The following is an 18,252-nucleotide window of genomic DNA, read 5'->3' as shown; positions in this document are numbered from 1 at the left end:
GTATGCAGAATTTGGCAAATCCACAAAAATGAAAGTTTTTCTGAATCCACGAAAATATTGGTATCCATGAAAAATAAATGAATCTACAGTAGCATTTAAATATAGATTCAAAAACTGCATCAAATGCTTTAATATATTTCTCCACTTAAGGTGGTACCTAACACTAACACACAGGGAGATAACTCTGTAAAATCAGTTAAACGTTTTAATAACCTTGTGTTTTTCAAGGGAATCTTAAGCTTCTTAATGATCAAAATTAGTGTTTGTCAAACTGCTCTATAACCAGTGTAATTTTTCTGATAAATTGGTTGGTTCAAATGTTTTGAAATTTTTATAATTTTATCAAAGAGTCAAAGTAAATAAAGAAAATTAAACGAGCCAAATTAATTTTAGTGAAAGTGTTGGGTACCACCTTAAGAAGTTTAATTATAAAATTTAAAACCTGAGAGTTGCCAAGTTTTTTTCAATTTATAACAGTTGACAGTGGAGAAATGTATGTATGTAGTAGTTGAACCTGTTTCTCTAATGATTTTTAGTCAATATCTGAACAAATTTTATCCTTCCTTTTCAGAGATTTACAGCAAGTTGTGTTCTTTAAAGGCATTGTAGCTTTTTACATGACATCACACAATAGGAACTCGGAAAAATTGACATCATAAATGAATTTGGACCAAATACTTGCAGAGACAGAATTTTGTTCTCGATATGAGATATATTTTTTTCACACAGATCAAGAAAATGTAAAAATAGTATGAAAACTATAGAAAAATAAGCACATTTGGTAATTTATAACCTGCATCTCCAATAATAAAGCAAAATGAACAATAGACTGGTGTACTTTGTTGATTTTACATCTGACTTGATCAGTTTTGAGTGAAAAGGTGAAGTTATCTTGGTCAAGTAGCATTATCAAATTACGCTTTAAGTGATGTATAAAGTGCAAATATCAATTTTTTAAATTTAATCCAAAAGCAAGAATAAATCCTTTATCTTTATGGTAAAGTACAGTAAACGTGATAATCTGTCAGTTAATATAGACCAACAATCTTAAGAACACTTCAATAACATCGACCTGAGATACACCTCCTCTGTGGTCTCCAGCTCACCTCAATAGAGGTAAATACTGATCCATCATTATCATGATGGTGTTGTGTTTATGATTGCTTTATATCCAGTTATTATATACATATTTCATATTTGCTAATTTAACATACCCTGAGATTGGATCAAGAGTTATTGCTCTTGGTTCTTCTAAATCTTCAGCTATCAAAACTCTACGAGAGGTTCCATTCAGTCTTGAGACTTCTATTCTGTCTGTGCCTGTGTCTGTCCAGTACAAGTTACGACCAATCCAATCTACTGCAATACCGTCAGGATGCATTAAATGACTGTCAATGACCTTCTCCTGACCTGAAAACATTAAAATTTTAGAATTTTAGAAATTAGAAATCCAGATTACTCCCCCTGCACCATTTCCTATCTACATGTTAACTATACCTCACAGAAAATTGCGACAGGGTTATAATCGCAATAATTTAAACTTGCATCTTGAAATTTTGTAAAACAATATAACAGGATTTTCCTCAATATCGCAAAAATTAAAATGGCATTTTAGACTAAAATGACAAACTCACACTAATGAAAACATGCAATAATTTCTGAATTTACAGTGTAACATTACTTAAGAAGGGCAACAGAGACATTACTAAAACTTTAGATAGAGAACTTTAAAAAGTTACATCACCCAAATTAACAGTCTGCACGGTTAACCACTAGTCCGATGCCCCAGACTAGTAAAATTTCGGACTAGTAAGTTTTTGCAAAACTTTGTTTGGCCAAGTAAAGTTCAAGGACATTTGAAAAGTTTAATAAAATTTGTTTGAGGTAAACTTTAAAGTGAGAGAATGTAAACCAATTTAAGGATGCAAGTACGGACAGACGAGACGGAGAAGTGAAAAACCTGAATGTCCCCTCTGATACGGCAGGGGCATAAAAAACAAATTTAATTTCATATACACATTAAAAAAATTTCATCAAAATTTAAAAAAAAAATAATTTAGTAGTGTGTAAACTGATCACTTGTTTCTGGTACTCAAAAGAACATTATAAGAAGAATTGTAATAACAAGCCAAGAATGATTGAATGGAATGACTGACTGCAATACCAACAAGCTTTTATAACCAAGGCAGTTATTATTAAGCAATTCATTTTCAAAAGTTAAAGGCAAATGAAGATGTGCTATTGTTTATTTGTACTATTTCTAATTTCATGATTTGGCATGAGTTGTCTTTCTTTTCATATGGTATTCTATAAAATAATTTAAATACTGGAAAATCAACACAAATTTATCAAGTTTAGACTAATCTTTACGCAAAAGTTAAAAACAATTAAATCAAATATTAAAATTTGCTAAGGTACAATGAGTAACGGTTGGAAAAATATTTTCACAAATATTAAAGATTTTTCAAAAATCTTGCACATGAAATGTGGATTAGGTTTTATGTCATATTGTCTTTTGTGGGGAGTTGTCTCAAAGGCAATCATACCACATCTTCATACTGTTATATTAAACCTTCAAAACAATTTGCCAAAAATGGAAATAACTCCTTCTAATCTTAAAGCCAAGATTAAAATGAAAATAGGCTTTTGTACAAAATAAGACCAATAGTTTTCACGTTTGAATTATTATTTTAAGTTTGTCATTTCGGGGCCTTTTAAAGTGGATTATGCTGTTTGGGTTTTGCTCATTGTTGAAAGATATACAGTGACCCATAGTTGTAAATTTCTGAGTCATTTGGTCGGGTGTGAAGAGTTGTCTCATTGACAATCATACTACATCTTCTTTTTTATATTTAAACCTCCAGCTTTACCTGTTCCATCAATATTCGCCCTCCAAATAGCATGGACCTCATCATCGGTCCAATATACTTGGTTATCAACTGGGTCGAAATCAATAGCTATTGCATGCTGTACATTGGTGAGTTCTAATACCACATCTGTGTAGTCAGGTGTGTCTAGTGATATCCTCCTTAAATCTGTTCTTCTGGCTAGCAGTAATAGCTGCTCATATCCTGCAAATATAAAAAAAAAAAAAAATTTACATACAGGTAAATTATCATTTCAGGTAAGGGTGAAGGTTGGCACCTGTTTAAACATTTAAACTTGCTGCATTTGTTTGCAGCTGTCTGAAGTCAGGAACCTGTTGTTCAGTGGTTGTCGTTTGTTGATGTGGTTCACAAGTGTTTCTTGTTTCTTGTTTTTTTTATATAGATTAGACTGTTGGGTTTCCTGTTCAAATGGTTTTACACTTAGTAACAGTAGTCTTTTTTCGGCTCCTTTATGGCTTGCTCTTGGGAGTGAGCAAGGCTCTGTGATCAAGGCTGTACTTTGACCTATTATGGTTTTCTTTTACAAATTGTGACTTGGATTGAGAGTTGTCTCATTGGCACTCATAACCACATCTTCTTATATTTACGTATAGTATTTCATATATATTTCTAGTACAATGTGACACTTTGGATGATCTAATCTGAATTACTCTTTTATAAAGTCAAATTATCGTTCATTTGTTTTACATGAATCCTCTGTAAATAAATACTATGAATTAATGATTTTTTCAGTGTATTTATTATTGGGAATATTGCTTAATGATCATGATGATAGGTTTCCCCAAAGTCAATATATCAAATCAACAGTAAGGGTAAGGATATAAAAGTGCCATCCACCATTTATTTTTCAGTAAGACCTTTGTATGTACATGTACAATAGCAGTCAAGTTTTGCCCCAAAAAAGAAAGTGTTAATAATTTTTGCACCAAAACATTTTTTTAATTCAATTTAAGTTTGATCCCTGTGAAGATACTTTCCTTCATTACCTGTTTTGTTGTCCAATTTAAGTTTGAGTCCTGTGGGACAGACACATGTGTAGAAAAGATGAGTGGTGTAGAAACCTAACTTCATTATATGTTTTGTTGTCCAATTTAAGTTTGATTCCTGTAGGACAGGCACATGTGTAGAAAAGATGAGTGGTGTGGAAACCTAACTTCATTACATGTTTTATTGTCCAATTTAAGTTTGAGTCCTGTGGGCATATGCCTGTGGAACAGGCACATGTGTAGAAAAGATGAGTGGTGTGGACACCTACCTTCATTACATGTTTTGTTGTCTAATTTAAGTTTGATTCCTGTGGGACAGGCACATGTGTAAAAAGATGAGTGGTGTGGATACCTACCTCCATTACATGTTTTATTGTCCAATTTAAGTTTGATTCCCTTGCGACAGGCACATGTGAAGAAAATTTGAGCAGTGTGGACACCTACCTTCATTACATGTTTTGTTGTCCAATTTAAGTTTAATTCCCGTGGGACAGGCGCATGTGTAGAAAGGATGAGCTGGTGACATTAGACACAAATGTGAACATCCACCATTATGTTTATCACAGGCATTCTCATTGGTATCTGTAAAATAAATCATGCAAAATTACTACAATGCAAAAATAAAATAAGAAAACTAATTTTTTTTCACAGATCTGATATATATAAGCAAAATATCATTTGACTGATTTAAATATGGCTGCCAGCAGCAAATATTACAAACTATTCCAGATGAGTGTTATGAGACACTCTGATTTGTACTGAACTATATTTTAACATGCTTAAGCTCATTTTATTTGTTAAATATCCCCAGACAGAAATATATGTTCCCCTACTTATACGCCTGCAGAAGGCTTTGTTCTTACACCTACATGTCATGCATGTTCTATATGCTGTTTGACAGATAAGCAATCTATACCAATTTTAATGTTTAAGGGTTGCTCTGGCATGGGGATCAAACAATTAACCCCACCCTCGCTCTCCAAGCTATCTTGCTACACCATAGGGTGGTGTTGTATTAATTGAACTTAATAGTAAAGTTTAATCCATCGCTGTCAAGCTGTAAGTTACATTGTACATTAAATATAAGCCTTTTATAGCTGAGTACCGGTATGTGGTATGGGCTTTGCTCATTGTTGAAGGGCATACAGTGACCCAGAGTTGTTAATTTCTTATACATATAGTTGTCTCTGGTTGATGTCCCATTTGCAATCATATAACATCTTCTTATTATCATGATTATCATACTTAAGGGCTTAATTTCATATAACTATCTACTACATGTATGACATAAATGTAACAATTTCAATGCTAAAATATAAGTATTAAAACTTAACCATGCTAACAAAATCTATTATATTATGAATAACAAGTTATAATACTTCCACATGATCAAATTGGTATCACTTGACAACACTCCATTTCTTCAAATTTCCAATTTTAATTAGTATTAAGTATGAAGTATTTCCTTTTTCTAAGGCGTCATCTAGTCCTGTACTTCATGTACTTAGTTTTAGTCAAGTATCAACATTTTTATGAATGAACTGTCGATTTTTGTTTTTTTTAAACAGTATGTGACAAGGCCCTAATTTGCACTTTGTACATTCAAACATGAACCTCTTTTTTTACAGTATGCAAATTCATAATTTTATCAAATTGTATTTTTTTTTGTTCATTCTGCAAAGGGTTCTTTCTATCTTATTGAAGTATACCCTACATCTCCTTTTATTTTTAAAGAGAATAGTATAGTCATTTAGGACTTATTGAAGAAATCATTGTAGTAGGATTTTATGTTTTCAAATTATGGGGAGGGCTGGGTTTTATAGATGTATTGATTCTATCAGTCTTTTCAGATTATGGGACAGGGCAAGGGTTTAAATATATGCGTTAAAAAGTACTGTAGTAATCATTCATTGTAAGGACATATTTCTTAATTTCATATTAAGGTCAAAATCACCATTCAAATACACATATATTTGGGAGACAGTAACCTTACAAAATCATACACTAAAAGATATCTTTGAAGTCTATTTGATTGAATAGCATTGTGATTTGATATGGAATGATCTTTAAAGGAACATTTAGCTAGACACATATGGAATGATCTTTAAAGGATCATTTGGCTAGACACATATGGAATGATCTTTAAAGGATCATTTGGCTAGACACATATGGAATGATCTTTAAAGGACCATTTAGCTAGACACATATGGAATGATCTTTAAAGGACCATTTAGCTAGACACATATGGAATGATCTTTAAAGGACCATTTAGCTAGACACATATGGAATGATCTTTAAAGGACCATTTAGCTAGACACATATGGAATGATCTTTAAAGGACCATTTAGCTAGACACATATGGAATGATCTTTAAAGGACCATTTAGCTAGACACATATGGAATGATCTTTAAAGGACCATTTAGCTAGACACATATGGAATGATCTTAAAAGGAACATTTAGCTAGACACATATGGAATGATCTTTAAAGGAACATTTAGCTAGACACATAAGGAATGATCTTTAAAGGAACATTTAGCTAGACACATATGGAATGATCTTTAAAGGATCATTTGGCTAGACACATATGGAATGATCTTTAAAGGATCATTTGGCTAGACACATATGGAATGATCTTTAAAGGAACATTTAGCTAGACACATATGGAATGATCTTTAAAGGAACATTTAGCTAGACACATATGGAATGATCTTTAAAGGAACATTTAGCTAGACACATATGTAATGATCTTTAAAGGAACATTTAGCTAGAATGTGTCTAACGACATGAAAGCCCCCCACTCAAGCTTGTCTTTAGAACGAAAAAATGGGATTTACGGATGGAAAGATAGAAGTAGGGAGAACCAGAAAGACGGAGGGTCAAGGGTAACACTAAATGCCTCCTTAGAAGACCTAACCCTTGCAGTGGGGGCATACAAAGGGTAGTACAATGTATTAAGAAATATCTGAGAATCAGATATTAAAAATAAAATAAGAAGATTACATCCTCTTCTTTAGGTCTTTGGTGGATTTTTCAAATTGGAAAACATAAGATGTTTCCTTATTTTTTATAAATATCTCTTAAAATAATTGACATCAATTTAAGTTAAAACTGCAGACTGGATAAAAAGTATAATTTTCAAGAAAAAAACGTCAATTATGTTACACTGCCATTACATGCTACAAGAGTTACGTAACAAAAACATGCCTCTAAGACAGGCTTGAGGAAATAACAATAAAACATGCTTTGTTACGACACAACATATATATCTGGGAGGTAACAGACTGTCAAATACTACCATGCCAAATTTTACGTTTTCTGCCAACTGATTAAAAACCATGATAAATAAAGTCATCTATTATCTCGAAATTAAGCAGATTATTCTAAGAAGTAATCTACCAGCGATGGATCTGATTAAACTCATTCTATAAATATATACATCAACAAAATCTCTATTGATTCTGCATGCTTACAATTACTTTTCTGTTTTATGATTTTATATACAATGCATAGAAAATTTTGAAATATTATGATTGTTCTTGGGTTAGCTTCAACCTACATGTACATATATAGATATCAAGGGCACTTGATTCTGTATGCTTACAATTATTTATCTGTTTTATGATTTTTTGAATATATAGGGCCTTAATTAATATATTGTTTGTTTCCCCAATCCCGACCCTGCCAAGCCAGGTGTGGGTCGGAAGGTAGGGAAATAATTTTATTTTTTCCAAATAGCTTGAACAACATTGGACGATCCTGCAAGCCTGAAAATAGGAAATGAATAACATAATATTTGACTTAAATTTGACAATAAAATTTTATGTGTAGCACTGTTTTTGCAGGGTCGGTCGGGATTGGGGAAACAAACAATATTTTATTTTAGGACTAGGAAATCCTGATATATTGAGACATTTGATTGTGTCTTGGGTTAACTTAGTTCAACCTTGTGAAGATGATTTTCACAATCAATTGTTTCTATCCATAGGAAGAACGCATGACTTATTTCATCAATGTGTAGTTAAGTAAATGTATATTTACGTAAATATACGTTGAGAGTGGGTCATCCTATGGATAAAACAAGTGCCTGTGATGATTCTCCATGTTTACAATTATTTTTCTTTTTTATGATTTTTTGAATGTATAGGAAATCCTGATATATCATGAAAATAATGAAATTAGAAATGATTGTTCTTGTTTTAGCTTCCCTTTAACCTATATTTATAGATCTATATCAAAGGTACTCAACCTTGTTAAGATGATTTTGTATGCTTACAACAATTATTTTTCTGTTTTATGATTATTTTTTTAAATGTATAGGAAATCCTGAATTATCTTGATTATTGTGACAATTGAATTCTGATCATTCTTTGGTTAGCTTTATCCTACATGTTTTCAAAGGCTTTCCACTAGTCTATGCAAAGTTTTGGGGTAATCAGGTAATGATATAGCTCAAAGTTATAAATTATGAAGTGGACATATACATACATAATGTATGTACATGTATGTGCCTGTTCCAAGTCAGAAACCTATGGTTCAGTGCTTGTTGTTTTTATGCTGTAGATCAAATTTTGTTTTTTCCGTTTGTTGTTTTTGTATACAAAGCTTAGCAATTTATTTTCTAGATAAACTGTTTTATATTTGTCATTTCGGGGAGTGTTTAATATGCTCTTTGATGAAGGTCGTACAGTGACCTAGAGTTACAAGCTTCTACCGTCATTTGGTCTCTGGTAAGGAGTTGTTTCATTGACAATTAACCACATAAGCAATAAGAAAGCATTATCATATGAAATATTAAAATGCATTTTCTTTTAACATGTTTAACAAGAATGTGTCCAAAGTACACGGATGCCCCACTCGCACTATCATTTTCCATGTTCAATGGACCGTGAAATTGGATAAAAAATATAATTAGGTATTAAAATGAGAAAGATAATATCATAGGAAACATGTGTACTAAGTTTCAAGTTGATTGGACTTCAACTTCATTAAAAACTACCTTGACCAAAAACTGTAACCTGAAACATGCACTTTCATTTTCTATGTTCAGTGGACTGTGAAATTGGGGACAAAAGTTTAATTTGGCTTTAAAATTAGAAAGATCATATCATATGGAACATGTGTACTAAGTTTCAAGTTGATTGGACTTCAACTTCATCAAAAACTACCTTGACCAAAAACTTTAAGCTGAAACATGGACTTTCATTTTCTATGTTCAGTGGACTGTGAAATTGGGGTCAAAAGTTTAATTTGGCTTTAAAATTAGAAAGATCATATCATAAGGAATATGTTTAATAAGTTTCAAGTTGATTGGACTTCAACTTCATCAAAAACTACCTTGACCAAAAACTTTAACCTGAAACATGGACTTTCATTTTCTATGTTCAGTGGACTGTGAAATTGGGGTCAAAAGTTTAATTTGGCTTTAAAATTAGAAAGATCATATCATAAGGAACATGCATATATGTGTACTAAGTTTCAAGTTGATTGGACTTCAACTTCATCAAAAACTACCTTGACCAAAAACTTTAACCTGAAACATGGACTTTCATTTTCTATGTTCAGTGGACCGTGAAATTGGGGTCAAAAGTTTAATTTGGCTTTAAAATTAAAAAGATCACATCATAGGGAACATGTATACTAAGTTTGAAGTTGATTGGGCTTGAACTTCATCAAAAACTACCTTGACCAAAAACTTTAACCTGAAGCGGGACAGACGGACGGACGGACAGACGGACGAACGAACGGACGCACAGACCAGAAAACATAATGCCCCTCTACTATCGTAGGTGGGGCATAAAAATTATGAAAGCTATTTCATTACAGTTTTAGCAGTAATAAAAATATCACAAACATTTCTGAATATAAATGAAATATATATACAGTACTAGTGTAACCTGTGAAATTTGACACACCGGGGGGCCAGAAAAAATGTTAGATTAAGCAGGGTGTCTGATTACTCATTTTTTTTCTGAAAGGAAAGGCATATTTTGGGACCATAAAATGGATGTTGGAATACTCAGGTGTCGTATTAGGCAGGTTACACCGTATATATACAGCATCCTATTTAACTAAGAATCAGTTTTATCTGTGTTATAAAAGAGGACATAAGTAATAAGGAATGCCTAAAGGAATAACACATCAACTATTACTGAAAGCTGACAAATTATCTCCCTGTTGCACCTTGACAGCTTCACAAACGATCTTACATTGTAGGTAATTCACAAGAATTGACTGCTTCAGGCTTCAGTGAACATGTTACAGCCAAAAAACACAGATGTTAACCTTAGCTACTGAGACATCTTATTATTCAATTTAAAAAGTATCTTAAGGGTCTAATCTCGTATTTTTAAGAGGGAGATATGGTCAACTTTAAGTCTTCTTGGAATGGAGAGGTGGAATTCAATTATTCGTTACGTATACATGTATATGGTTACCGTTACGTCATGTTTTCTCGTTCATCTATGACATGTGCAGTACACAAGCATGACTTTCTCGTTCATCTATGACATGTGCAGTACACAAGCATGACTTTCTCGTTCATCTATGACATGTGCAGTACACAAGCATGACAAGCCAAAATGATGCAAATAAACATGATAAAAGAACTCTTTTTTATTGTAAACTGTTGGTAAATGATTATTATTTTTATGACAAAAAAAATCATGACCACATACATGTAGCTGATCAAAACCTAATAGACTTTTAATCTACACAATGTATATCTATTTTATTTTATTTTTATTCAAAAAATTTATGACTAAAATTAAAATCCTTGCATATAAAACTGAAACCATTCACGGCATTCGTTCTCTAATCTTCTAATTCTCAATCACTATGCTACCTCAGATAGACAAGGAAACCAATACATTCAAAATGTTCTCCTTAACAAATTGAAAATTGAACAAGAATGTGTCCTCAGTACACGAATGCCCCACTCGCACTATCATTTTCTATGTTCAGTGGACCGTGAAATTGGGGTAAAATCTCTAATTTGGCATTAAAATTAGAAAGATCATATCATAGGGAACATGTGTACCAAGTTTGAAGTCGATTGGACTTCAACTTCATCAAAAACTACTTCGACCAAAAACTTTAACCTGAAGTGGGACAGACAGACGAACGGACGAACGAACGAACGGACGGGCTCACCAGAGACACTTATTGGGACTAATGCTCTGTGTGTCTTTTTCTGTGATACATTATGAGGCTTTCAAAAGTGTTCTCCCAATAAGTACATTCTGTGCGTTTACATTATGTGTCTTTAGTTCCAAAACATAGTGTGGCTTTTGTTTACTGTGTTGTTCTTCAAGATACATAATACATATGACATATCACTTGGAAAGGAAATTAAAGACTAAAGGGTCAAAAATGAAATACAAGGCTGTATTTTATCTACTTGAAGGCAAGACCAATTGTAAAAGATTAGAGGATGAAAATTAATTTGTTAAATGTATAGATGAAGTTGTAATATATGTGTACTATAAGCCTATGCACAATCCAACTTTAATGAAGTGATATTCTGCTTTTACTGTTTGTCCTTGATTTTTATATCTCTCTCTCAGTCCAAGGGTCTAACTGTCATCGATTTTATAGAAACATCATTACTTTTCTGTAGATATATAACAACCCTATATAATATTTAATTAAAACTTTTGAACCTCAATTTTTTCATGTAGATTGGAGTGGTATATTATACCACAAATGGCATAATTTTTATATGTTTTTTATATTCATTTGAACTTTCATGTGTATATATTACAATCCTATGGTTATTAAAGTTTAGATTCTGAAACTTTAAACAGACATCACTGTCTATCTTAGACCTATACCAATAAACAACCACATATGCTGGTCAGACTTGGGGTAATTGTAATTGTAATCGTTAATCAGCTGTAATTGATAACAATTTTTCAACTAATCAGTGTAATCATTAATCAGCCAAAAAACTGATTACATGTAATCTAATTTAATCAATTACTTTTCAAAATACCCTGTAATCATGATTACTTTTTGATTACATTCTGATTACAATGAAAAAATTCTAAAAATGTGATTTTGGTCATTAAATGAACATCTTTGTTATTCATATTTGATAAATTTTTAACATGCTAAAATGGTCTGGTTACTTTAAGCACGTGTACTTCTGTAAAAAATTAACTGTTACAGTATTTAAAAGTCATCATTAGCCTAAGCAGAGACATGTAATACAATTATATACCTTTTATCTTAGTAAAAGATATTGTACATACATGTATATTCATCGTTATATCATGATTTTCATATTAATATTTGATAATTAACTGTTATATATTCAAATGGTTTATTCCTTGAATGCCAACATCCTTTGATCTACCGACAATTTACCTGTGAAATTATGTTGGCATTCGAGGAATAGGTGCAAGTAGTTGTCACAACAAAAGTGCATGCTTATCAAAACAACCATACTAATTACACAGATAGTTAATATCATAGATATAGGAAAATGTGGTATGAGTGCCAATGAGACAACTCTCAATCCAAATAACAATATAAAAAAGTAGCCTCGACTGACACCGAACAGCAAGCTATAAGGGCCCCAAAAATTAGTAATGTAAAACTATTCAAATGGGAAAACCAACAGTCTAATCTATATAAAAGAAGTTTGTGAAGTTGTTAAAAATCGTTTTTTACTGTTACTGCTAGAAAACAGCCTGAACCAACCTGATCTTCTCTGAAACTAAACTTTGAAAATTGTTGCTTCACAAAATCAACATGTGTATATTGTCAGGAAATTCAGTGTGCACAAATTCTACAATAGACTCTTTGGACTTTGAAGCTTGTATCCAATATTTTCAATAGTTGTGTGTGCTGTTATATTCTGTTTGTTGTGTTGGCAACTCATCGGAATTCTTGATACCCTATTTTATTGCTTTTCTTTAAATTTTGTAGAATTGTGAAGGATTTTCATTATTTTTTCAAGGCATAAAAACAAGAAGTATTTCGTTCAATTGAAAATTTCATAAAGTTTTTATTAATTCTTACTAATTTCCTTTTAAAAAATGATAAAAGGTTGCAATTTTATCAAATTTACTAATCATTTTTTACATTTAAATACTTTCAATATCACTAAATAGTTATAAAAACACCTATTGTTTTTATATAAACATCTATTGAAATATTTGTGTTGGCGTTCAAGGAATAGGTAACATTTAAAATGTTGGCATTTGAGGAAGACACCATTCAAATAATACTTTTCTTTAACCCTGAATTATAATCTTTTGTTAATTTTTGTGATTTTTGTCAACTTTCAATTGACAGGTAGGAGACTAATTAAGGTTTGTTTTTATTGCAATTATCAATTGAGTATAGCTGTAGGGAAATATTTATGATAAGAGATCAATCAGACGGTGTCTCCCTCAAATTCCAACATTTTAAAAGTTGTATAATGGAATGTATTGTGTGACTTGGTATTGTGGGACTTACTGATGTATTGTGGGACTTCTGATGTTTTAGTTGTATAATGGAATGTATTGTGTGACTTGGTATTGTGGGACTTACTGATGTTATAGTTGTGTAATGGAATGTATTGTGTGACTTGGTATTGTGGGACTGTTGATGTTTAAGTTGTGTAATGGAATGTATTGTGTGACTTGGTATTGTGGGACTTACTGATGTTATAGTTGTGTAATGGAATGTATTGCGTGACTTGGTATTGTGGGACTTACTGATGTTATAGTTGTGTAATGGAATGTATTGTGTGACTTGGTATTGTGGGACTTAATGATGTATTGTGGGACTTCTGATGTTTTAGTTGTATAATGGAATGTATTGTGTGACTTGGTATTGTGGGACTGCTGATGATATGGTTGTGTAATGGAATGTATTGTGTGACTTGGTATTGTGGTACTGTTGATGTTTAAGTTGTATAATGAAATGTATTGTGTGACTTGGTATTGTGGGACTCAAATATAAATTCGAATATTAGTCTTCATTATATAAACATTCAGGCCAGTATTTCATATTACCCAGTATTGCCCAGTGAAACCCAGAAAAAAACCAGGGCTTTCCCAGTATTACCCACAGGGCTGGGCAATACTCATAAAACCCCGGGTTTTTGCCAACCCTGTAGAGACTTACTGATGTATTGTGGGACTGCTAATGTTATAGTTGTGTAATGGAATGTATTGTGTGACTTGGTATTGTGGGACTTACTGATGTATTGTGGGACTGCTAATGTTATAGTTGTGTAATGGAATGTATTGTGTGACTTGGTATTGTCAGACTTACTGATGTATTGTGGGACTTCTGATGTTATAGTTGTATAATGGAATGTATTGTGTGACTTGGTATTGTGGGACTTACTGATGTATTGTGAGACTGCTGATCATATGGTTGTGTGATGGAATGTATTGTGGGACTTACTGATGTTTAATTTGTATAATGGAATGTATTGTGTGACTTGGTATTGTGGGACTGCTAATGTATTGTGGAACTTCTGATGTTTTAGTTGTATAATGGAATGTATTGTGTGACTTTTTTGTTTGAATTGTTTTACATTTGTCATCTTGGGGCCTGCTTACTATGCTGTATGGATTGAATGAGGTTAAATTATTAACTTCCAAGTCAATTATACATCATCAATGTTTTTGAGCTTATTTTGACAAATTTTGGGTAAAACTGGCTGCTTTAATTAATTAGTGACAGAAAAAAATCATAATCTATTTTTTTGTCAAAATTGTAGCTAATGCTCCTTTAAAGTAACCTTAACATGTAATTAGGCAAAACATTCAAAATCAACAGACCATGACTGAGGGCAGAGCAAAACAATCTTCATGGAAATGAGATGTGCTAATGCTTATACATCTGCATACCAAATATAATTTACCTAACACTAGACGAATAAAAGAAGAATGTGTCTAAGGAAATGAATGCCCCCTTCAAGCTTCAAACAAACCAAAATGGGACAGACTGAAGGATGGAAAGACGGAGGTCAAGGGTAACTCTTAATGAACCCATCGCCTACGCTGGGCATAAAAATATTCTATACCAAACAACTGCATTACACTGCCTCTGCTATTTTAACTGCTATGTTGATATATTTAAATTCAATTTTTTTGTCAGTATTTATTAATGCTAGGGTCCATGGTCTTAAATAATCACTTATTATATATATATATATATATTTATTTCAATAACCCCAGGCAAATATATTCAAAGGCTACTGTTAAAAAGCAACATAAAGAATACGGAACAAGCTCATAATTTTGAATTTTTCACGTTAATTTAAAAAAAATTTAGCATGAAAACCTAGAGAATGGTACAAGGAACACAGAAGTATTAGTGCCTATATTTTTTAAATTCACCATTGCAAATATTCAAAATAATTAGCTTGCTCCTCATTTCTTTATCTCTGCTATGGTCTAAGTACTGGACCCGTCTATGGATGGTTACCTCATATTCAGACTGCCTTCAATTGGTACCATGTATTATAAGAGTATACCTAAGCAAATTTTAAAAGAAACAAGTAAATTTTAAGCATTTATTGAAGATATCAATTTTTAAATGACATAATCCTTTTTATGATATAAAAAACTTAATTGAGAACATCCAGAACAAGGCCACACCAAATTGATTTATAGTAATTCAGACTTTAATGACGAAACACTAGATTGTGACTATTTAATATATTTCTCTTCTTAAAATTTAAATTTTGTGGGCACCAAAAAAAAAAAATGGTGCAAGGTTTAGTAATTAAATTAAATTATTTAAAAAAGTTAACTTTTCATGCTGTACATCTATATAGGTTTGAGGCTAGATAGTGAGTAACAATCTATAAAATTTTTAAAGGTATAATCAAAATTTAAAAGCGGAATTAAGGTTAAAATTTGTCTAACAAAAATTTGAATAAGCAATATCCAATGAACTACAAATCAATTTGGTGTGGCCTAATAACACTTCCAATTTTTATTGAAGTAATAATTTGCTTCAAAACAATTTTAAAAAAGATCTCATCATGACAAAAAGAAAAATAACTGTTCAATGTATTATTTCAATTTGTTCAAAATCAGACATTCTGCTAATGTATATTCACAAATGATTTAATGACATCCACTTTAGTGATCAATGCAAAGATGACCTTTTATGCAAATTACGACATGTAAGAATATAATAATCTGTGATCTAACAACACCAGATCATGATTTAAATAAGATTGTCAATAATTTTAAGCACAAGGAATCTGGTATCCTTTACCAAATCTATATGTATAATAAAGTAAATAAACTAGTGTTATCATTCTTTGCACACATTATCAATCAATCAATGCAAATTGCAAAGAAAGTAACATAAAAAAATCCCTTATACTTTACATCACCAATACCCACCACACAAAGTCCCACAAAACTTTCCCTTCCACATTTAAGTGGGACTTTTCTGTTTGGAACAGAAACAGTTCCTACAGAAGTTGGCAAATCCCACAATACAAAGTAAAAAATTTTCCTGTTCCTATAAAAAAGGGCAAATCTAACAATACAAAGTAAAACAAAACGTGCCTGTACAAACATAAGTAGGCAAGTCCCACAAAACTTTTCTGTTCCTAAAGAAGCAAGGCCCACTATACCGAGTCACACAAAATTAAGCTATACAAATATAAGTAAGAAAGACCTGTTCATATATAAGAAAAATAATCCCACAATACCAAGTCCCACAGTATTTTCCTACCCCACAATACAAAGTCACACAAAATGTTCCTATACAAACATAAGTAGGCAAGTCATGTTCATTAATAAGAAGGCTAACCCCACAATACAAAGTCACACAAAATGTTCCTTTACAAACACAAGTAGGCAAGTCCTGTTCATTAATAAGAAGGCTAACCCCACAATACAAAGTCACACAAAATGTTCCTTTACAAACACAAGTAGGCAAGTCCTGTTCATTAATAAGAAGGCTAACCCCACAATACAAAGTCACACAAAATGTTCCTATACAAACACAAGTAGGCAAGTCCTGTTCATTAATAAGAAGGCTAACCCCACAATACAAAGTCACACAAAATGTTCCTATACAAACACAAGTAGGCAAGTCCTGTTCATTAATAAGAAGGCTAACCCCACAATACAAAGTCACACAAAATGTTCCTTTACAAACACAAGTAGGCAAGTCCTGTTCATTAATAAGAAGGCTAACCCCACAATACAAAGTCACACAAAATGTTCCTTTACAAACACAAGTAGGCAAGTCCTGTTCATTAATAAGAAGGCAAGTCATGTTCATTAATAAGAAGGCTAACCCCACAATACAAAGTCACACAAACTGTTCCTATACAAACATAAGTAGGCAAGTCATATTCATTAATAAGAAGGCTAACCCCACAATACAAAGTCACACAAAATGTTCCTTTACAAACACAAGTAGGCAAGTCCTGTTCATTAATAAGAAGGCTAACCCCACAATACAAAGTCACACAAAATGTTCCTCCCCACAATACAAAGTCACACAAAATGTTCCTATACAAACATAAGTAGGCAAGTCATGTTCATTAATAAGAAGGCTAACCCCACAATACAAAGTCACACAAAATGTCCCTATACAAACACAAGTAGGCAAGTCATGTTCATATATAAGTAGGCTAATCCCATTATACAAAGTCTTCCACGAGAGATATGTGTCCTTTGCCTACCTCATTTGAGAAAAAAAATCACATTTTCTATAAAATCAATCAAAATAGCTGTTGCACATTTATAGCTGAAAAGTATCACTCAGTCTGTCATTGACATTTTAAAATCTGAACCAGTAGAAGGTTTCAAAACTTTAAATTGGGGAGCTGTAGCATTCAGTGACCTCAGGTATGTGCTACAGCTTCCAAATTTAGACTAAAAACAATAAAACAGGACATGTTAACAGTGTATCTTCATGATTACAAATTCACTTTTTGTTCATATTTGAAATTTTTTTAACGATAGTGTGGTAATCCCTTCTACATATTTGTCCCCCGTTCTCTCTACTTTTCTGAATTATTTTTAAGCACTCAGATTTTCCTGGAGTTGTCTTAACTTTCAAATGATTCCCAAAGTACTTCTTGATTTCTTCTTCTTCTTCGGTTGTCCATTTAACTCTCGTAGTTTTCTTCAAATTTTCTTTTAATAGTTTTTCCTTATGGATTACTGTTTCATCAACATCAATATCATCAGCATCATTATTAATATCATAAACATCTTGCTGTTTTTCTTCAATATTGTGATTGTCAGTCTTCAAAATATCTAAATAGAAAGTTAAGTAAACCTTCTGTTAATTTAAAATTTAATTCTCTAAAATAGTGTTTACTACAAATATTTCTTGTAACCATCCAATTATTGAATTCATCAAATTCATATTTCAGCAATGAAGGCAGAAATG

The 18,252-nt window shown here is 32.0% G+C and overlaps 2 protein-coding genes across 5 annotated transcripts in view; both read right to left on the bottom strand.

Annotated features, from left to right (window-relative positions):
* Positions 1–18,252, bottom strand: part of LOC139482087 (low-density lipoprotein receptor-related protein 6-like) — an 86,335-nt gene that overhangs the window by 12,789 nt on the left and 55,294 nt on the right. The window contains exons 4-6 of one of the 2 annotated variants that reach the window (XM_071265742.1): positions 4,319–4,456; positions 2,871–3,071; positions 1,215–1,410 (exon numbers count right to left, since the gene is read on the bottom strand). In XM_071265742.1, coding sequence (XP_071121843.1) covers positions 1,215–1,410; positions 2,871–3,071; positions 4,319–4,456 — 535 coding nt within the window. Of the gene's footprint in view, positions 1–1,214; positions 1,411–2,870; positions 3,072–4,143; positions 4,257–4,318; positions 4,457–18,252 lie in introns of those variants that run through there. The other variant, XM_071265743.1, reaches the window with a different exon arrangement.
* LOC139482088 (uncharacterized) overlaps positions 13,214–18,252 on the bottom strand; it is a 47,287-nt gene continuing 42,248 nt past the window's right edge. For all 3 annotated transcript variants that reach the window (XM_071265746.1, XM_071265747.1, XM_071265745.1), the window contains one exon: positions 13,214–18,116. In XM_071265746.1, coding sequence (XP_071121847.1) covers positions 17,782–18,116 — 335 coding nt within the window. In that variant the 3' untranslated portion in view covers positions 13,214–17,781. The remainder of the gene's footprint in view (positions 18,117–18,252) is intronic.

The sequence above is a fragment of the Mytilus edulis genome, chromosome 7 (genome assembly GCF_963676685.1).
Source record: "Mytilus edulis chromosome 7, xbMytEdul2.2, whole genome shotgun sequence".
In the NCBI taxonomy this organism is placed as follows: domain Eukaryota; kingdom Metazoa; phylum Mollusca; class Bivalvia; order Mytilida; family Mytilidae; genus Mytilus; species Mytilus edulis.
This window is presented reverse-complemented; position numbering and strand designations above follow the sequence as displayed.